Source organism: Beta vulgaris, chromosome 3, assembly GCF_026745355.1.
Source record: "Beta vulgaris subsp. vulgaris cultivar EL10 chromosome 3, EL10.2, whole genome shotgun sequence".
In the NCBI taxonomy this organism is placed as follows: domain Eukaryota; kingdom Viridiplantae; phylum Streptophyta; class Magnoliopsida; order Caryophyllales; family Amaranthaceae; genus Beta; species Beta vulgaris.
Genome location: NC_079204.1, coordinates 49,020,176 through 49,041,784, shown reverse-complemented (window position 1 = coordinate 49,041,784; position 21,609 = coordinate 49,020,176). Strand labels below are relative to the sequence as shown.

General features: G+C 37.9%; 3 protein-coding genes across 3 annotated transcripts in view; all 3 read right to left on the bottom strand.

Moving 5' to 3' along the window:
- LOC125496092 (uncharacterized) overlaps positions 1–346 on the bottom strand; it is a 1,872-nt gene extending 1,526 nt beyond the window's left edge. The window contains exons 1-2 of the mRNA XM_048641595.2: positions 74–346; positions 1–5 (exon numbers count right to left, since the gene is read on the bottom strand). The exon at positions 1–5 is cut by the window's left edge and continues 109 nt beyond it. Of these exons, the coding sequence (XP_048497552.2) occupies positions 1–5; positions 74–310 (242 nt within the window). The 5' untranslated portion in view covers positions 311–346. The remainder of the gene's footprint in view (positions 6–73) is intronic.
- A 1,206-nt stretch (positions 347–1,552) lies between these two features.
- On the bottom strand, positions 1,553–3,040 carry LOC125496091 (uncharacterized). The gene is made up of 4 exons (XM_057393412.1): positions 2,947–3,040; positions 2,093–2,333; positions 1,911–2,010; positions 1,553–1,840 (listed from the first exon to the last, which is right to left on the bottom strand). Exons 1-4 carry the CDS (start codon positions 3,038–3,040, stop codon positions 1,553–1,555), a joined length of 723 nt encoding a protein of 240 aa, XP_057249395.1.
- Positions 3,041–14,772: 11,732 nt separating this feature from the next.
- On the bottom strand, positions 14,773–18,159 carry LOC104889259 (chaperone protein dnaJ 6). The gene is made up of 8 exons (XM_010674447.3): positions 17,789–18,159; positions 16,709–16,807; positions 16,490–16,591; positions 16,161–16,220; positions 15,962–16,068; positions 15,803–15,885; positions 15,325–15,415; positions 14,773–15,223 (listed from the first exon to the last, which is right to left on the bottom strand). The coding sequence occupies exons 1-8, from the start codon at positions 17,915–17,917 to the stop codon at positions 15,016–15,018; spliced, it is 879 nt and encodes a 292-aa protein (XP_010672749.1). The 5' UTR covers positions 17,918–18,159; the 3' UTR covers positions 14,773–15,015.
- Positions 18,160–21,609: the final 3,450 nt, after the last annotated feature.

Genomic DNA, 21,609 nt, shown 5'->3' with positions numbered 1-21,609 from the left:
GCGGCCTACACGTTCAAAGACATTAATTAAATCAAGTTTTTGTATTAAATGTATTCAAACAAGTTACACTTACCAATCTCTTGGCGCGCTCTGCTGAGGAAATAGAGCCCTGGACATGAGAAGGAGGTACGCTGCTGGTCAAGTCACCTCCTCGCCGGTTCTTGCTAGCCTTCTGAGATCGTGCTTTGAACTCCTTGTCTTGAGCATTCTTCATCATCTGCTCGTGAATGCTCAGAGACAACCATGTCGGACAAACACCACCCTTCTTCTTTACTATCGAGTGGTGATTATCTTTCAATCTTTTGGCCATTTTCCTGTCGTATGTAGACCTCACTTGGGATTGAAGCTCCTCCTCCATTTATATGAGCCCTACATGCATATAAGAAACCAATCACAAAGGGTTAGTTTACATATTATAAACTTAAGTATAAAGGGTTAGTTTACATATATAAGAAAACTAAGCACAACGAGTTAATATTTTTACATATTATAAACTTAACAAATATGATTTCACCTTGAAAATAGAGAACCAAAGGTTTTTTGTATCGTCATCAACCTGCGAATAGTTCCTCCATGGATGATGGAAATGTTGCTTGAAGCATTTAGTCATGTTGCGAATGACTCCATTGTCTTCAAACCTGATAAAAAGCAATTAAAACCAAGTGAATAAACACCAATAAAATCTATTAAAAGTAATAAAGTATTACGCTCATAATATAACTTACCAAAGTCCATTGGGATCCAACTCCTTTTTCTTGTCACCTACCCCAGCCTCATGATTATCCTCGTCCCTCTCCAACTCGCCATCACGCTCAGGCTGAGGCTCACTACCCCCATCACGAGGACCACCTCCGGATCCGGTACCTGATGACATCTGCAAAAGCTTGAAAGTAATCACATATTATAATCAATAAACTATGAAATTAATCATAAACAAATTATAAAACCGTAGTACAAAATATTGAAAATCACATAATTAATCAATTTGGAAAAAGCTTCAAATTAAAAACATATTAAATGACTAAAACACATATAATAAAAATAAATAATATGTCTTACACATAGAGGTCTGCACTAGCGATAAAATGACAAACATATTGTCTTACAACAAAAGCAAACTACATAAGGTAACAAAATACACTAAACGTCATCAAACAAATCATCCTCGTCATCATCATCGTCAGTCAAATCACCAGTCTCGTCGCTGCTTTCATATCACTTGGTTCTCCTTGTTCATTCGGCGCCTCAAATTCCATGATCTCATCATTATTGTTGTCGTCACCAGCATCATAATCTGGTATCTCATCCGGAGCACAAAGAACTGCAGCGGTATCAACTCTTTCCTCCTGGAGAACATCCAAATCAACCGGGGCATCAACTTCGGACCTTGCCTTCGTTTTAAACACAGCCCACCATTGCACTTTATCCCTCCTAAGACTGGGATACGGCGCGTAGTATACTTGGCTAACTTGGTACGACAATACAAACGGATCATATTTTGGGTATTTCTTGGTGTGATTGACTTCCACAAGTTTGTACTGTTCATGAATGTTCATCCCTTGTCCGAGTCCATCCAATTGCACTTGAACAAAATTGTCTTATAAACAGCCAAATTACCATGGTACACCAGTTCAATAACCTCCTCCAAAATGCCAAAGTAATCAGCTCTATCAGCAGCTTGTACACATACACCATAGTTCATAGTTGACTTATTCTTGCCATATTCCTGTGTATGAAAGTTATATCCATTCACAAAAAACTGATTCCACATTCTCACTTGTCTGGAAGGACCCATAGCAAGAGCTCGAGTGACATCGTCACTTGTCATGGCACCAAGGACCTGATTTTAGGGACTAAGTTAGTTCATGAAGGAATCTCAATGGTTATAACAAATAATGTACGAAACTCACATTTGTCTTGAACCAACTAGGGAACTCGGCTTCGCATTTGCTCCACACATCATCCTTAGCAATGTTCGGTCTTGAATTGACAATATAATCCTCGAATCGCCTTGAGTAAGTAATGTCACACACGTTAGGCAAAGGACAAGTAGAATGTAACACAATGGGTCTACAACTTCTCACCAAATTACCTTTCATAATCACTTAAGATGCCACTGTTTGCAAGTACGTAAAGATGTGCTCGATCGTACTCCTTGTCTTGCAACCATCGCAAACGTCCATCTGTTCCCGGTCGACCGCAGTCTTCCCTGAACAACTCGGGGACACCAAGACCATGTGTGCTAGCGACATCAGGATTGACATTTCTTCCTAAGTCCCTTGATTTTGTGTCAACCCCGGGCTGAAAGTAGTTGGAGCAGAAGTTCGCTTCTCCTCAGTTAGTAGGCATTGCATATTGAACCTTCAACACGTGCTTTGTTTCCCACTTTACGTTTTAAGTGGTTAAGCAACCTGTCAGTAAGGTGAGGATTAGCACTTTATGTATGAATTCAGTATGTATATGACACTTAAAACAAATTCATTACCTTTCGAAAGGGTACATCCACTATACTGGACGGGGCCACCAACTTTTGCTTCATAAGGCAAGTGAACCGGCAAGTGCTCCATTGAATTAAAAAATGATGGAGGAAAGATTTTTTCCAACTTGCATAAGATCTCAGCGATGTTGTTCTCTAAGCGCTTCATCTCACTGACTTTGATTGTGGACGCACACAAGTCTCGAAAGAATTGACTTATTTCGGTTATCGCCTTCCAAACATGCAAAGGAAGCAATTCTTTTAGACCAACCGGCAACAACCTCTCCATGAATACATGACAGTCATGCTCTTCAATCCTTGCAATTTACTGAAACTAAGATCCACGCATCTACTCAAGTTCGATGCAAAGCCATCTGGAAACTTCAAGTCACGTACCCACTCACAAAATACCTTTTTCTGAGCCTTGTCGAGTGTGTAAGGTGCTTTAGGCTTGGCCAAATTCCCCACACCATCATCAACAAGCTCCAGTTCCCCGCGTTTGCAAACACGTGCCATGTCCTTTCTTGCACTAAGGGTGTCTGAAGTTTGACCCTTCACATCCATCACAGTGTTAATGAGTTGGTCGAAAAAATTCTTCTCAACATGCATGACATCTAAGTTGTGACGGATAATAAATCTTTCCAATATGGAAGCTCCCACAAAATATTCTGTTTCAACCAACCTTTTTTATCCTTCTTCAATCGGTTCAGCGCCTCGGGACCATCAGTTGCTTTAGGTAAGTCTTCACGCACTGCCACAGTTCCTCTCCAGACATTATGTGAGGAGCTACGCCATTCTCAACCCTATTCTTACAAAAAGCAGTCTTATTCTTTCGAAATGGGTGGTCAGAATGAAGAAATTGTCGATGACAATCGAACCATGTCACTTTACCCCCATGTTCAAGCCAGAATGCCTTCCTTTATCCATGCAATAAGGCATGCCTTCTTTCCAGCAGTAGACCATCCGGACAACATACCATACGCAGGAAAGTCACTAATTGTCCAAAGCAGCGCTGCTCGAAGGTTGAAATTTTGCTTCCTTGAAACATCATAGGTCATAGCCCCAATATGCCACAACTGCTTCAATCTTCAACTAGAGGTTGCATAAACACATCCAAGTTTCTTTGGGATTTTTAGGCCCGGAACGAGCAAAGAAAGAAACATGAATGGTTTCTTCATGCACATGGATGGAGGCAAATTGTATGGTGTGAGGATAACTGGCCAGCATGAATATTGCCCTCCGAACTTACCATATGGAGAAAATCGTCGGTGCACAGCCCGAGTCTAACATTTCGAGCCTCAGCGGCGAAATCGGGAAAGGTTCTATCAAAGTGTTTCCATGCTTCACTGTCACTTGGATGTGCTAAGGTACCTTGCATTCGAGGATTGTCGGCATGCCATGTCATTTCCTGAGAGATGTTCTTAGTTGCAAACAACCTCTGCAACCTCGGTGTGATTGGAAAGTAGATTAACACTTTTGCAGGAATAAGCTTGCCCTTAGAAGTTTTCTTGTACCGATCACTACCGCATACACTACATTTATCTAAGTGAGCATCGCCCTTCCAAAACAACATACAACCTTTAGGACATGCATTTATCCTCTCATGAGCAAGCTCCAAACCCTATAGAACTTTCTTTGTCTCGTAGAAAGTTTTTCCCATGTTGTTGTTCTGGGGTATCACCTCATTCAGTAAACTAAGAAACCCATCAACACACCTGTGTGGTAGGTTATACTCACACTTTAAACTTATGATTCTAGAAGCCATCTCCAGCACGGACATCTTGCTCCCTTCATACAAGGGATTCTCGGCCGCCTTGAGAAGGTCGAAAAACTTCTTTGCTTCACCATTCGGTTCTTCTTCAACTGAGTTTGAACCGGCAAGCATAGCATGATCTTCAGTATTCCCTAAGCATCCACAACCATATCCATATACGGATTTGACTGAGCAGAAGATGAGAGGACCCCGTAGCACGTTCACCATGACATAACCAGTCAAAGTAATTCGGTTTAAAACCCTTACTGTACAAATGTACTTTGACTGTGTCCACATCCAAATAACGCAAGTTATTACACCTCATGCATGGACATTTTATCTTATCACCGTCATTTAAATGAAGATGTTGTAAACAAAATTCAATGAACTTATCAACTCATTTCACATACTCAGTTCTAAGGGCACGCCCATCAAGTCAGTTATACATCCAGCTACGTTTCTTCCTTTTCATAATTTAAAACTCTACATACAACTAGAAAATATCAATTCACTATATTCACTACTTGTTAATAAGAGTACGTAAGATATGTATTTAATTATCAACAACAATACTTAACATATTTAATTATCAACAACAATAATACTTAACATATTTAATTATCAACAACAACAATACTTAACATGTTCAATTATCAACAACAACAATCTTAACATGTAACATTACCAAAATTAATGAGTTTGAAGCTGCCACATCTTACACTTCATTGCCTGGTGCTAATACTAATTGGTTCCACAAAGAATTCCTTATAGTTATCTAGAATTTACTAATTGCTTAAGATTATAGATGATGACCATCTACTTCATCATGAATTCAATTAAAAACAACAAAAACAACCACAACAACAATTAAAATTAAAAACAACAACAATACAATTAAAAACAACAACAATCATCACACACAACAACAACCACTATCAACAACAACAACTATACATCAAAAATACCAAAAACCCCAATTAACAACAACAAATTCAAGCCAAAAATCAACAAAACTAAATTATAAATCCATACCTTAAACAACTGTAGAAGAAAGAGGAAAGCTGGCTGCGGCGCGGCGCCGGCGATGGGCTTCAATAGGCCACTTGAAGAGAGAGAGAAAGTAACGCACAGCGGCGGGGCAACCGGCTATGGGCTTCAAGAGGCGAGCGACGCTACGTGACGGTGAGTGCGGCAGTGTTCCGGCAGCGTCGCGATTCCGGCAGCGGTGGGAGTGTCCGGCGACAGGAGGGAGAGAATCGCCGTCGAAATATGGAGGTTAGGTTTCGCAGCAGCGATTTGGTAAAGGTGTGGTCGAGAAATTCTGGGAAGGGTCGAATAATTCTTAGTATATGTGCGAAATTAGCGTCCGCCAAAGGACATTAGCGTCCGCCAGACGGACGCGAATTTACGTCTGCCAAAAAATCGGACGCTAATATCCTTTGGCGGACGCTAAGTGGTCTGATATGTCGCGGACGGTAAAGCGGACGCTGTTTACCGTCTTATTGTATTTCGGACGGTATTGAGACCTATACCGTCTGATTTGGTAGGCGGACGCTAAAGGTAGACGTTAAATGGACGCATTCTTGTTGTGACCCCTCTATCTCTACTTGGTTGTTGGATGTGAACTATGATTATGGTAATTTCCCATTCCTAGTATTTTTCTAATTTGATTCTAATAGTTTTAGTCGCTTAGTTCAACCAAAACTTGACCATTTCTTCGATTTAGCTTACTCTTAGCGATTCTATCTTAGGGAGACCTTCGATCCTTGTGGTTCGACCCTTACTTACCACTTGACTAGTTTAGGTGGATAGTTAAGTTTTTATTTGACATTAGGGGAGTTAGTAACGACCTAGTTTTCCTCGTTCAATTACTCAATTGACTTAAGCGTCGGAGGGGGGATCCCGGAAAAAAACACAAGGCCAGTTTGACTATTTTGTAGGACCTCCGGTGACAAAACTAGGGATTTAACTCTAATTCAAGATTTCAGACTCTCAACAACACATCATTCCTTTGACTAGTTTCTGGTCAGAAACATTAATTATTAAAAATAGGAGAAACATTACATGGTAGTCCTTTTGGAAGATTATTCTAAGAGAAAAAATGGTTACATGTTAGCCAAAATGGATTTGCTTTTGATCATGACGGAAAACATCTTATATGAGAGGGTGAGAACAATGAAATAGTAATTCATTTTAATAAAAATAAAGATATCATATAGTAATCCTCTTAGATGATTGGCTCGATAACAATGGAAGAAATGTTCACATTTTAGCCAAAATGAATTATATGTTCATCAAAAAGGATTATTACTTAGTCTCTTAGTGGATGTCAACTATTTCCTTTATATCAAAATGAATGTTGATTATACTTTTAAATACATATTTTCTAGGCAATTTTATTGAAGATGAGAGAGATAGAGAAAAAGAAAAATGGGGACCCATGTAATAGGAGAAAGATAGAGAGAGATTGTTGCCTAAAAATAAAGTGTAACATCTATTTTGTTACAACCATATTTAGCAAGTGTAACATCTTTCTTGTTACGGAGGAAGTAGTTTAGTTAGTTAAAGTCTTGGGATGTACAAAAACTTCTTAGTATTTTGGACAACTTGACCGACAAGTAAAAAAATGTCCTTACACTGTTCTTCAATGGAGACTTGTGCAGGGATGTCTAAATCTCGTATACGAACCTGGACTCCATTCCCGAACCTGCAAAAGAAGGGACCAAACCCAGGAGGTTTGCGTAGTGGTTCCCCCTATGAATCTTAAGTCAGATATCAAGAGTGAAAAGAAAAAGTAGAGAGAAAGTGAGAAAGGGTTTCTACAGAGCATGGGCACACTGTTCAAAAAGTTACCTTTCTCTTGATTTCAAGGGGTTATTTATAGTGTTGTGGTCTTGAATGTTGTCATTTGAGATCACCCTAAAATAGAGGCACCTGATTGTTCAGGAAATCAGACCTCGACACATGGTAGGCAATGATTGGGTGGTAAACACTAGCCAATCATATGCAGCCGTTTTTTGGAATTTGGGCCCTGGATATTCTTTAAGGCCAAAGATGGGCTTTTACTCTTTTCTCAGTAAAACTCACAGTTTAAGGCTCTTGTTTACTCCTTTTGAAGGGACACATGGACGCTCCTGATAGACGTACGTGTCTCTTGAAGAGTCATTGATTGTTTAGGCTATAACATTTGCCCCTAAAAAGGATTTTACCGTTGGTCCTAAAATGGTTAATACCCTTTTGCCTAAAGTAAATTACCTCATTTATTAAAAAAAATAAAGCCCCGCCATTTTCTTGTACTGCCGGTCACTTTTAACCGGTTCATGAGGTTTTTCACCCCTTATAAATATGCTCTTTTTGTCTTTACTTCAATCATTTCACAAAGTGAGAAAAACTCTCTAAAGAGAGAGGCTTTGCATCTTTCTTGGTATTCTAGAGAGTGAGTGAGTTCGTCCATCTTTCGGTTTCTTCATCGTTCAAGCGCTCGTCAAGTATCCCTTCTTTGTTTCTTTGTTCTCCTTCATTCTTTATTTTTTTCTTAAAAAATCAATAAAATGGATTCCTCTTCTTCGTCAAATAATTTCGGTCTTTCAAGAGTTTGTCTTGACACTAGAACCGATAGTATTTCTTCTTCGGCACATTCTAGGTAGACCGGTGCATGGGTCGGGCCTGTTCACGGGATCGGCCTGTGGTCTTGGGGAAATGACGGGTCGGGCCTGAAATTTCCTAATTTTGTCCACGGGTCGGGCTCATGCCTCCTGCGGGCCTGCCCGTGTTTTATGTTGTTTTTTTGGATTTTTAACAGTTTTAGGCTAAAAAACAAAGGAAAGGGGCGTTCGACCCACGTGATATTCAGGCGAGCTCGTGCCGGTGCGGGCCTAAAATAAATTTTGCTTGATCATGATAGGCCCACATAGTGGACAACAGGCTGAGCCGACTGGCCCGACCCCTGCCCACCTCTAAATTCTAATTCTAAGGTTGGGTCTATTCTGACCGACAAAGTCAAACGACCCATTCTTTACTTGTGCAGGGTTGGCGCACATCAAGCAAACAACCCGTCTAAGACGAATAATAATGCTCCCTACTTATAGCTCTGAAATGGAGGAATCTACTTACAGAATTCAAGAAGAGACAAGGGAAACCCTGATTGCTCAAGCATTGTCTGACCTTCTTCCCCTGGCCACAGCAGGGAAGAAAATTTTGAAGCAAGTCCCGATCCCAGTCCGTCTGGTAGGGAGGTGGAAATGGAAGAAGTCGTCGAGGGAAACAATGAGGGTGATTCCACCGCTGGAGAATTGAACAACCGCTCCACTATTTCGTCTGAAATTAGGAGACGCCTAGGTCCCCTTTATGACCTGGGTTTTATTTTAGCCAGCCGTAAGTGGTTAGAAAAAATTGGCCCCGACCCTAGCTTGTCTTCTGCCATGCCCATGACGGGCTACACGTTTGTTATTCCAAACAAGGAGGCTACAATTTTAAGTGCTCCTAAGAAACACTTCACCGTCTATAAGCTAGCCCCGGGCATGGGGTTAAGATTTCCCCTCCATGATTTCATGGAGCAAGTGCTAAGGTTTTAAAGCATCGGTCATAATCAACTGGTGTCGAATGCCTGACACAACATCCCTACTTTTATAGCCGTCTGCGAGCTGTGCGGCCTGACCCTTTCTCTACCAGCCTTTACTCAGATACACTATGTCCAAGGTTCCAAAAATGGTGGACGACGCTTGGTTCAGCGTCTGTAACCGTACTGTATTTTTCACCGATTGGGATAAGCCTTCGAACATGCAAGACTGGAAAGCCTATTTTATTTTCTTACGAGCCGCTGATGATTTCATAGCTGAGAAGTATCGCGTCCATAACAGTGCATCGACGAATACTGGACAGGGATCGTATTTCTTGGAGTTAGAAGATAAGGTTTGACGAAAAGGTAGTGGAATACTTCAAAGTGAAAGAATATTCCCCACCAAATTGTACAACCTTTAAAGGGCCATCTAACTAGATTCCTTTCAAGGAAATGTTTTTTAATGATAACTTCTTGGTCGCCACTAGCTTGCGTTTGACCGAGGAAAAAGGTATAACTTTAAAAACTCTCAAGTAAACTAAGCCATCTAACGTATATATCTTACTTACCCTTGAGTGATTTTTACAAACGCGGCTAGAGCGCTTTTAAGAAAGTCTTGAACGGGCAACATCCGTATGTCGAAGTTCACCGACAACATTTGGAGAGATTTTTTCGAGACGGGGGCCGAGAAGAGGGTTGATACTCTAATAAATACTCTTTTTTTATTCAGACGAGGGTCCTTCACGGAAGAAAAATGTGTGGCTTTAAACGTTGGCCATCCATGATGTAATGAGTCCTAGACGAAGATCGCTTGTAAAGGAAAGCGGCTATAGCTGGTCGGTCTCCTTCCGTGAGTGATCCTTAAATACTCAAAAAAAAAAATTCATCTAGAGTCTTTAGACGTCTTTGTTGATTCAGACGAGGGTCCTTTACGAAAGAAAAACGTGTGACTGTAAAGGTTGGCCATTCATGATATAATGAGTCCTGGACGAAGATTGCTTGTAAAGGAAAGCGGCTATAGCTGGCTGGTCTCCTTCCGTGAGTGATCCTCGTCCAAAATTTGAAGCTGATCTTGGACGATGATCCTACTAAGGGGTTGATCTTGTCCAACGTCTAACTGCAATTCCTAAACAAGGGTCCTTTGCAGAAGGAAAACAACTATAGCTAGCCAATCTCCTTCTGCGAGTGATCTTTGTCCAACATTTGATGCTGATTTTGGACGAAGATCCAGCTAAGAGGTTGGTCTCGTCCAATGTCTAATTGCAATTTCTGGACAAGGGTCATTTGTAGAAGGGTAATGACTAAACTTGGTCGGATTCCTTCTGCAAGTGGTCTCCGTCCAAGATCTGAAGCTCTTCTTGTCCATGGGGACTTTTGGCGGAACGTACTCCATAAAAGGAAAGCGGTTAATCTTGGTCGATTTCTTTCAACAAATGGTCTTCGTCCAGATCCGATATGACCTCTGGACGAGTACACTTTGTAAGTTGGTCTTTCTATAGGAAAGGATGCATTACATTAGGGCCGGCTTCCTTTAGCAAGCAGCCTAGGTCTGAAATTTATGAACTAACACTCGCTTCTTCTGGACGAGCTTATTTCCTAACTTTGTACGCTATTTGTTTGCGCTAAACAATGCCCCAACGAACAAAACAGCACAAGGAAAATCCTCCTTGTCCAAAATAAGGCCTGATGCTGCCGGGGATCTGCCCCCGACCAAAAAACCCAAGGGTTTTGTGTCCAAGAAGAAGAATGAACAGTTGTCCGTTCACAAGACAACCCTAATGGGCCAAGGGAAAAGAGACAAGCCTACCCTACCTCTAGCGGGTAAATCTTTGGAGGTGGATGAATCGTCAACCAATGTTCCTGTCTTGGGGGAGAAAGGATTTATCTCCACCCTTTCTCCCTAATGATCAGTCGGATGCGGCTGATCATACTGAGATCCAGCCTGATATGGCTATTGGACAGGGGGATCAGCCAGACGCGGTTGCTAAGGACGGATCGGCCTTCAGTGGGCCGGTCGCCTAGTTGGTGACCCAACAGCTGACATTATCAGTTAGACGCACCCTTATTCTCGAGTGAGTCATACTACCCCAACATAATTAGGACGTCACAGGTTGGTGGACGTTCAATGAGTCCATGCGATAAACTTGTAGTAGTCTTCCCCATCAAGAGAACTGACCCCTCCTCCTTTTTAGAATTGAACTAAGGACTAGCTTTAGCTTGTACTGCTTTGCCAGTGGACTCTGACGATGAGTCATCTGTTGCCTTTGCAAAAATGTCTAAGGTTGAACGAGAAAGGCTCAAGTAGGAGTTGTTCAAATGTTATCTCGAGTCCTACGTACGTAAAGGGCATGAAGGGTGCATCATCTAGGTATATTGGCTACATGTCTCAACTTGCTGCAGAGGTACGTCGTTTTGCTGTTCGTATTTAGGTACTTGGTGGTCTTTTTCAATTCTTTCTTTTTTTCTTTCGTTAACGTACTCGTTTGATTTTTGTTATTTTAGCTCGTCACTTGCAGCATCGTTACTGAAGATTGGGCGAAGGAGCTCAGGAGGGAAAATAAGAACCTCGTCCACCAAGCAACGAAGGTCGGGGATAAGGCCATGCATAACGTCCAGCTGACGAAGACTCTTCATCGTCAATCCTAAGAGGCCTGGGAAAAATGGTCGGCCAGACTGGAGTCTAGCAACAAGCAATATCTCATCAAGATCAACAAACTACTTAATAAGAAGGCTCAATGGCAATTGGTCATTGACACTATTTCGGCCGAGTTAAAGGAGCAGAGTAATATTGCTCTCGTGGCCGCCTCTCAGCTTATAAAGGATAACCTCTTTCTAAGTACCCAAAATGATCGTCTGAAAGAAGAGGCGGCCAACGCTTTCAATGACGCCGAGTAAGGTCTCAATGAGGTCATTGAAACATCCAAGGGTTGGGCCCTAAAAGCCTTTGAGATGTCATTAAGGTGATTAAAGATGAGGAATATTACACTCAGCAGAATATACTCACAGACTAAGGCTCAGTAGCCAACAAAATGAAAATAAAAATCAAAGGAGGGGAACAAGTCTGCTAACACAAAGTGCAGTGTGCAGAGGGGCATAAACCAGTACATGAGACATGAGATATCTTTTGTGTTAGTAGCTTGTGAGGCATATTATTTTTGGATCTGCTTGTAGAGCTAATGGTTGCATGAATATCTTTTGTTGGAACCTCTGACTTAGGCATATGGAGAATTATATTGCTTCACCCATCCTAGGATGTGGGGGGCGAATACTGGTTCTATTAGTTGGATGTGTTTTGCACTTTTGCCTTTCTTTTCTAAATCTTTCAGTTACTGTTATTATGTTATTCCGCTTTTGAAAACTGCAATTACTTGCATTAATTTTTTTGGACAATAATTATTCTCTACCTGTTTCCTATCACACAAGTCTTTTTTTTTTCTCTTTATTACTCTCCTCTCCTTGGTCCTTCTACACTAGAATTTTTGGCACGCGATGCGTGGTTGAATTTTTTTTCGAAACAGAAACTCGATTTTTTTCGACATAAGAGTCAAAATTTGAACATTAGACATATGAAGTATAATTGTTTTTAGTTGCAAAATTTGATTAGTTTAGCTTATGTCACTTAAAATTCTTTTTAATTTTTTTTTACTTTTCAAAGTTAAATTCTAAGAACAAAATAGAAATTTTATTGAATTTATTTATGATTTCTAGTATTATAATTTTTTAGTTGATTTTTGAATTAAGTACAGTACTTCATAAATTGTAAAGGAAGTGGATACTTTGATTTCAAGTCAATTTTTTCATAGGTTGTAGTTTGTAAGTGAATTTTTAAGTTTTTGTAAAATTTCCTCATTTTAGTGATTTGCATAACGTAAATTATACAATTTTATGATTTTAGTTGACTTGTGAGTGATTGTTATAATTATATTTTTCGTATTTTTGTTTGAAGCCCCCTTTGATTTGTATGTGAATTTGCGATTTAGAATGAGAAGGGGGTAACATAGTCTATTCAATCGGGGACACCATAGCTCCCCCTTCCCTTATATAATAGAGATATGTTGTACTTTAATTCTTGAATGATATTTTACATAAACATTTTTACCTTGATAATTAATCGTTATTATATAATAGAAAAAGTTAGGTCCAAATATATGTAAAAGTTTTATTATATATAGGAAACACTATAAAAAGGTAAATAATTTTTTTCCTTGTCTAATTTTTAAATTCTTATTTCACTACAAATACACCTCTATTTTTTATCATGACCCACCATTAATTCCGAATGGTTCTTAAAATAGTGATTCGTAAATAAATTTTTTTAAATGTTTTTGTATGTATTGACGTTGTAGGTTATTAGTTTTAGTTTGTATGTTAATTTTAAGTTTTAATAAAGTTTCCTGATTATTTGAGTGATTTGCGTGATTTTTATAACGTGATTTTGTCAATTGTATGAGTGATTTGTAAAGTTTCTTCTTTTAAGTGATTTGTTAGTGAGGGTTGTAAATTAATTTTCGGTAGTTTTCTTTGAGTGCCGATTTTGATTTTGACATTCCTTTTGTAATTTAGAAAGGGAAGGGGGGCAAAATAGGCATTTCAAAAGAGGACATCATTACTCCCCCTTCCCTTATATAATAGAGATTTGTAAATAAAGAAAAAGAATGAAGTATCTTTTTTTTTGGTAATATAATAAACTTTTGCAAAACAGAAAATGAAATTATATAGTGTTGATATTTTTTAATATATACTAAAACAAATCCAGCATTATTCTACATAATAATATTTGTTGTTATATACTACCTCCATTTTTATAATTATTACACTTTGACATTTTATATTATTCGCAAGTTTCACTTTGACCATCGATTGTGATCTATACGTAGATAAAAACATAATCATGTGGGGTGTTAGATACGTCTTAATATGTACTTTTTATTATTTTTACAAATGCAAAACTAGAGACATATGTGCTCAAATTTTTACATTGACATGCATGAAAAGTGTAAGTGTAATAATTAAAAGAAAACGGAGGGAATGTAAGCAAAGATATTTCAACTAAAAAAGAAATCATGAAAATATTTCAAAAAATCATGAAATCATGAAGATATTTCAAATAATATTTGTTGTTATATATAGGTGAAAATATTTCCAAAAAAACACAGAAGAATCAAGAGAGTCGATTGGTAAAGATTTTTCAAAATAGAGGATGTAATATTATTCATTTGTTTAATCTTTACTTGCAAAATGGGGTTACTAGTCTTTTATGCACGCGCGCATATGTCGATTATTTGGATCTATTCTTAATAAATTTCATCAAAAATATAATTATAGAAATGTGATTTATAATTATTGTTATACAAAGTACTATAATCTATAAAGTTTTTAGAAATTGAAATAAACATTTAGATGTAAAGTTTTGTAGTCAAATTAAATTTGTAAATTTTTTATTGAGTAACCATTTTTCTTATTATGTCAAGTTACTTTTTTTTCAGGGGAATTATGTCAAGTTACTTTGTTAATGCTTATTTAGTTTATTATTAGATTTTTTTGACCCATTTTTAAATTAGGAAAGGATATAATTATACAAAATCTGAATATTCAATTAAGTATATATATTTAGCTAAGGATAAAAATACATTTCATTGGGGGACACCATCACTCCTCTCTTGACTTATATAATAGAGATAGCACTGGAATTCATGAGAGGAAAGAAATAGAGAATAAAGAAAAAGGCACCTCATGTGCTAGGAAATAAATAGAGAAAATAGATTGTCAATCGCAATGAATATGCAACCTCATAAAATGGAAGATGGTGCAAACAAAAAAAAATGAAGTATATGTACCAAAGCCAGCCCAATGCTTAAGAGGCGATTGAAACTCACAGAAGAAGGTTCAAGTTCTCCAATCTCCATCATATTTTTTAAAAACAGTTCAGGGCAGTTGTGAATTATAAATTCCTGAGTTCCACAGCAGACAGCAGCACATTTGAAGTTCATATAATATGCAGAATAGACATGCGATAAAATTAAGCAGAAACATACAAACCTGTACAAAAACAGCAGATGATTTGACGAAAAACATATACACTACAAAGGGGCAAAAGGTCCCAAGATCGATTCCTCATGGGGATATTGACAAGGGGGATTTGCCCGGGAAGGAGGATTTTGCAAGAAGAAAGATCTATCAGTTCAATTGCGAACACTGTCATATTCTTTGGGTTGAAAGATGGCCAAGCTACTGTTTCCTAGATTTCTTTGAAGACAATTTGTTCTCCAGCTTTTTCTGTGCAGCTGCAAACTCTTCCTCTGTGGGTTCTGACTCTGAGGTACCTTGCCCCCCAAATTTTTCCACCAAAGAGTTAAACATTGAATCAAATCGGTCCTTCCTCTCAGTTCGTCGCTGAGATATGATTGCATATAGATCAGAATCTGACTTCTTTGACCTGAAGGTTTAAGGAAACACACAAAAGAAACAGTGCGGTCAAGCTTTTAGAATTCATCTCCAATGAATATAAGATTCAATGTAAAGGGAAAATGGAGTTACTTCTTTTTCCGCTTCAAAGGGCTTGTAGGCGGTTTCGTTTCAGATACCTCTTTAGCCCATTTCTTGTAAGATTTGAATTCTTTCAGCTCTCCTGCGTAGCAGTTTGCATATCATGATCCAAGTAAGTACAATGACTAGATCATAGTCATACTGAATGTGACTGCTAGTTTCATAATATGCAATAAACATTATATTGCACATTTGCACCAATGTGCAGTTCCACAAAGGTGACAAAATTTAACTGCCCTAGTGCCCTACATGCTACAGTGACCACCATCAGGCAAATCACACCTGGTGTATCATTTTTCAAGTAAAGATGGTACCTTATCACCATCCAAAAAAGCCATCAGTCCTCTACATTAGTAGAAAAGTATATGTAATATGGAATCCAAGAAGCAAAACCAAAAATATAGTGCTATCTCTATTCACTAAAATTTGAAAAAACCTTCTCACTTATGGACACAATAGAGCCTCTTACCTGAAGCTATTGCCTCATCCAGGATATCCTTATATCGATGAGAGTCCAGTCTAGGGTCTGAGCACAGCATTGAGCAAAAAAGCCTATAATACAAAGCAAGAATAATGTCACTGACGTGCGCTTATGGAAGAGGAAATGCAGAAAGGGGAGAGAAAGTACCTTTTCATATTACCCTTGTACTTCTTGTAAAGGCTGATCAAATCCTTTTTCTCTGAATCAGATCCCCTGTAGTTTGCTTCAAACTCTTCAATATCAGCCACAGTGACCTGGAAGTGCACACATCAAGGTCAGCTTAAGCAACATCAACAAATAGCTGGAATTTTATGCAAAAAAGGTTATCTGTACACAGAGATCTTACCTTTTTATACATGGCTCTGAAGAATTTCTGCAAATTCTGAACCACATTCCCAGCAAGATCCTATTCAATCAGAGGTAAAGAAAGAAAGCTGTCATTGTGAATTCTCATCTTGCAATCTGAAGAACATGAATAACACATGAAAATTCCAGAACAGGACCAAAATTGACAGTGCACACATGTCTACAAGAAAGCAGCAGTCATAATTTTTATTCCACAGCAAGGTGAGCTCTTAACATTGGATATCATTTGCATGCACATAAGCTGCTTATTAGCTTCCGAATTCAGAAGTTACTTATCCATTTAATTCTGGAACTTCAAGAACAACTCACATCATCATCAACTACCCCAGTCTGATCATAAAGGGCTCGCTTCTCCTCGTCACCGAGAATAGACATCACCTTCTGCAGCTGTTGAAACTTTTCATTTGCTTCCTATAATAAGAAGAAAGGCAATCCATTAAACGTTTATTCAAGAAAAACATCTAGAAAAGATGATTCAGAACACCTTATTATTAGGGTTCTAATTAAGATAAAAGTCGCAATCAATACCTTATCATCAGGGTTCTTGTCAGGATGGAGTCGCAATGCCAGTTTGTGGTATGCTTTCCGAATTTCCTGCTGAGATGCACTTCTTTCTACACCGAGAACCTGAAATTTTATATTTTCAAATCTTTAAGCCAATGCACAGTCTCTCAAACTACACAGTAGCACTAATACTACTTTTCTGAAGCAGGTTAGGGTAACAACCAACCACAGGCTCTTCTTTAAGCATAAATTCGTCTTCTTGGACCATCATATAAACTTCTCATACAGACATGCACTAATCTAAAGCATCTAGTTTTCTCAAGGACTCCAACCCATCAAGAGCAACATGTCAGTCGAGATGAAGCCACCTAGCCTTCGCTAGGCCCCAACATCTAGATAAGGGAAGTTAGCCCAAACGTAACCAGCTGAGCTTCCTCGAGAAAGTTCTGTTTAGTACACGCTGCCTACGCACCACTCGGACAATGCTCAAAGCCAACTACTAAAGTACAAATCCCACACTCTCAAGAAAAGTATCTCCCAAGAACAAATAATGGGGCAGGTGGTTAGTCCTACTCAACAATTTGCACTAGCGATGGCAAATTTTATTATTGGTTTATAAACTAGCTAAAGCATATACAATGTATTTGTTCACGACCACTGCAATTGTTTTATCCGGTAAGTTAATTTTATCGAATCTCTGAAAGCTAATCATAACATAACCAAAGATTCAAATAAAATTACCTAACCACAGAATTTCGAAGGTATGATCAAATAAATTTCTCAATGGAAAGAGTTTAGCAAAATAGAACCTCTAATCCTACAAAAACTCTACTCCGATTGAACTTCTATCACATCTTCAATCACTCAAACCTAATCAAAATCAAATTTTGCATAGAAATGAAGAACCAAATGCGTGGTTAATTGTCACATTGAATATCGTAAACTTGATCTTCAATTCCTCAATCAAAAATATAAATTAGGGTTTAAACAAAAACTATCAATTCACCTCATTTCCTCAATCAATTGGGAAAAAAAACAATCAAAAATCGAGAAATTTGAAACCCTAAAATGGTTATATGGATAAAATAACTAAACAATTTCTACCTCGTAGAGGCTCTTCTCAGCTGTAGAACCTTCATGGTCGTCCATGTTAACGTCTTCTTGATGATGCTCAGCTTCAGGTTGTTCCTTTGTAGATTCGTCGGAAACCCCAGTCTTCTTTTTTCTCCCCATTTGATGGTTGAGGGAAATCTGGGTTTTTGTTAGGAGAGAGAAACGTCTGGAAGTGAAGAAAGGAATGAGTTTACGTTTGCCAATTACTAGATTAGTGCTGAGACTAATTTATATGAGTGGTACTCTTCCCGCCATTTTCCTCTAATTTCAGGGATTTTCCCGCTGTGACCGTGAGTTCTTGTAGTTTTGTTTTCTTTTTTTGTTGGAGGGTTATTCTTGGGGTCTGGCTAGAGTGCTAGACTTTGTAAAACTGATCCGATTTGAACGACTCTACTCAATATATGAACGGTAAGTCCATCTCATATACACACAATAACTCTAGTCCGACTTTGTGAAATGTGTTGAGAGTTGTAGGATAAGTGGGAGCTTCGACGCAAGTGAAATACCATGTTTTGAGTAGTTAAGATTGAGGTGTTGTAAATGATAGGTCACATGTTCGAATTCTCCCTCCTCTTCTTTGTACTGCTTTCGTGACTCATATAGATTAAAAAAAATGATCCACCCCGAATGACAACTATTTTGAGTAGAGGTGTCAATCTGGGTCACTGGCTGGGTTTGGGTTGACCCAAGCTGGGTCGGAATGATTTGGGTCGGAATGATCTGGGTGACAGTGTGTCATGGGTCGGAACTGGGTGGGTCGGGTGAGCTTGGGTCGGGTGAAACTGGGTGAGGTGATCTCAGAACTGGGTCGGAATTGGGTCGGGTGATATTGGGTCGGCCGGTATCTGGGTTGGGTGAATTTGGGTTGGAATGGAATGAGGTGAAGTCGGTCCAAATCGGCTTTCGGAATGACTTGGGTCGGAAGAAATCGGCTTTCGGGATAACTTGGGTCGGAAGAAATCGGCTTTTGGAATGACTTGGGTCGGAAGAAATCGGGTTTCGGAATGACTTGGGTCGGAAGAAATCGGGTTTCGGGTTACTTGGGTCGGAAGAAATCGATATCGGAATAACTTGGGTCGGAATAATTCGGCTTTCGGAATTACTTGGGTCGGAAGAAATCGGCTTTCGGGTTACGTGGGTCGGAAGAAATCGATATCGGGATAACTTGGGTCGGAATAATTCGGCTTTCGGAATTACTTGGGTCGGAAGAAATAGGCTTTCAGGTTACTTGGGTTGAAAGAAATCGATATCGGAATAACTTGGGTTGGAATAATGCGGCTTTCGGAATTACTTGGGTCAGAATAAATCGGCTTTCGGGTTACTTGGGTCGAAAGAAATTGATATCGGAATAATGCGGCTTTCGGAATTACTTGGGTCGGAAGAAATCGATATCGGAATGAATTGGGTCAGAATAAATCGATCGCGACCTTCAGAATTAATTGAGTGTTCAAGAAATCGACTATCGGAATGACTTGGGACTTGGGTTAGAATAGATCGGATTTCAACTTGGGTCGGCATAAATCGGATCTCGGTAGGACTTGGTTCTTGGAACGACTAAATATCGAACCGGCGGCGTCGTGGCGTATTGATTTGGGTCGAGATTGTTATAAACTTATAACATGTGATATTGTGATATTGTAGTATAGATTAGAGTCATTATACTTTATACTTATAGTGGTATATTATAGTAATCTGTAATTATACTGATATTGTGAATTGTGATTGAGTCATTGTGAATTTTTTAATAATACATTGAATCATTAATAGTTTGCTACTTATATTACTAATTTGAAATGTTACTAAAGTAAGACTTATAAGTTATACTTATATTATTGGGCCATTCACCATTATTGGTTATTGGTAATTGACCTATTGCCTAAGTATCGCTGATTAGTTATTCACTTATTTAGTTATTGTTATTCATGATTGCATATGTATTCAAGTAACAAGTAACAACTAACATCTAACAAGTAACAAGTAACAACTAACAACTAACAACCATAAGGATTATTGATTATAGACTTATAGTGTTAGGGTTAATAGACTATTAAACTTAAACATTTTGTTAGTTAGTGACTTACTCACTCTCAAGTTTGAATCAGTTACTATATAGCAACAAAAAGAGTTAGAATTAAAGAATTAGGTTGACATTAAATCATTAATGAAAGTATCTTAATTCGTAATTATAAAATTGTTCGACTTTTCATCGTTCATGGAACAACTCAACAAGTAACAATGATCAATGTTAATCACTTAATCGAATATGTCATATGAAGATGATACATAATCATACACTATATCGCTAGAGGATAAACATGAAACATTGAAGCTATGAAAGTAGCTCATAGTCAATATAAAATAATCATGTCATTGTATCAGTAGAGGATGAAACATTGATCGAATTTCGTTAAGTTAAGGTTGACATAAATCAAATGATCATAAAATTGATTGTTTTGAACATTAATCAAAAGTCAAAACCATCAAATGATCATAAGATTGATCATTGATGTTATTACACGGTTTTAACAATAATTGAAGCATATTTAGAATAGATTGATCGACTTTCATCGTTGATGTTTCAGTTTTGGATCTTAAAAGATAGTAAGATACTAAGTTGCTATACATATCGTCGTATAACAACTTAATCATATGTATCGTTGTAGATCTTAATCAAAAGTCATACTAAGTATCTGTCTATTTCATTACTTAAATAATCATACTTAACAGTTTATACTTTCACATCATTCATAATCAGTTGTACATGAATCATCTTGTTTAAAATTAAAAATACTAATTAAACTTCTAAAGTTTATAATTTTTATTAATTTATAATATTACTAATTACTAAACAAATTTGCAAAATCAATACTAGAATTACAAATCGGTATTAGAAAATGAAGAATGATAAAGTTAAAAATTAGAAAAAAGAATACTTAAACTCGTCATAACTTTAGCTATTTGATTTGAGAAAAAGTAAATCCAACCATTGATATTTTGAAATCCATGTGTTTGGTCACTCTTGATGTTCATTGGTCAAAATAAATAAATCAAGGATCATGGTTTGAGACCATTGATTAGTCAATACTAAATCTGAACCCTTCAATTCTATAATCTCTAAAATCAGAAATCTAAAATCCACTCTATAAAATCTCAGCCATTTACTCTCAAAAGCCAACGGTTCAGATTATATCTAAAAACTAACCCTAAAATTTCCTACTATATAAACCCTTTTTAAAACTCCCCCTCATTTTTCGCCTCTTTCTGATATTTCTCTCCTCTACAGTTCTACTTTTCTCACTCATTCTCTCTCTCAGACTCTCGGCTTTGCGCAGCAAAATCATTCTCACTTCGGTCTTCAACATCACCTTATCACACGGCGGCGCAAAAGCTCGTCACTGACGCAAAAAATCAAGGTTTTCAGGCAACTTTTTGGTGTTTTTCGACTAATCTATGACAGGTACACGTTATCTTTTCTTTCCATTTGTTTTTCCCTTTTTTGATTTAGTTTGCTAATTTCAATTTATTATTTGGTGTTTTTCGATTTAGTTTCTTTTTTTTTTCGATTTAGTTTCGACTAATATATTATTGTGTCGTTGGGAATGTCATACTTGTTACATTTGATTGAAAATTCGGAGATTGAAATTCGATGCTAATTCCCAACCACCTCCGCCGCCATCTGATTGGTGAGTTGGGGTTCTGTTTTCATTTTTTGGGATTGGTTGTTTGTTTTTTCGATTTATATTCATTTTTTTGCTTTGTTTTCTGATTTTGGTCAATTACTGATTTTTTTTTATTTTCAATTTTTGAAATTT

Excerpts from the sequence above, each read along its gene's own strand:
- LOC125496091 (XM_057393412.1), bottom strand. The coding sequence starts at position 3,040 with ATGGATGTGAAGGGTCAAACTTCAGACACCCTTAGTGCAAGAAAGGAC. Across the intron at positions 2,334-2,946 it reads ACTGGAGCTTGTTGATGATG|GAGAAGCGAACTTCTGCTCC; the intron begins GTGTGGGGAATT and ends CTACTAACTGAG. Across the intron at positions 1,841-1,910 it reads CTAGTTGGTTCAAGACAAAT|GTCCTTGGTGCCATGACAAG; the intron begins GTGAGTTTCGTA and ends CCCTAAAATCAG.
- LOC104889259 (XM_010674447.3), bottom strand. The coding sequence starts at position 17,917 with ATGGGGAGAAAAAAGAAGACTGGGGTTTCCGACGAATCTACAAAGGAA. Across the intron at positions 15,416-15,802 it reads GGATGAGGCAATAGCTTCAG|GAGAGCTGAAAGAATTCAAA; the intron begins GTAAGAGGCTCT and ends ACTGCTACGCAG. Across the intron at positions 15,224-15,324 it reads CCTTTGAAGCGGAAAAAGAA|GTCAAAGAAGTCAGATTCTG; the intron begins GTAACTCCATTT and ends TTAAACCTTCAG.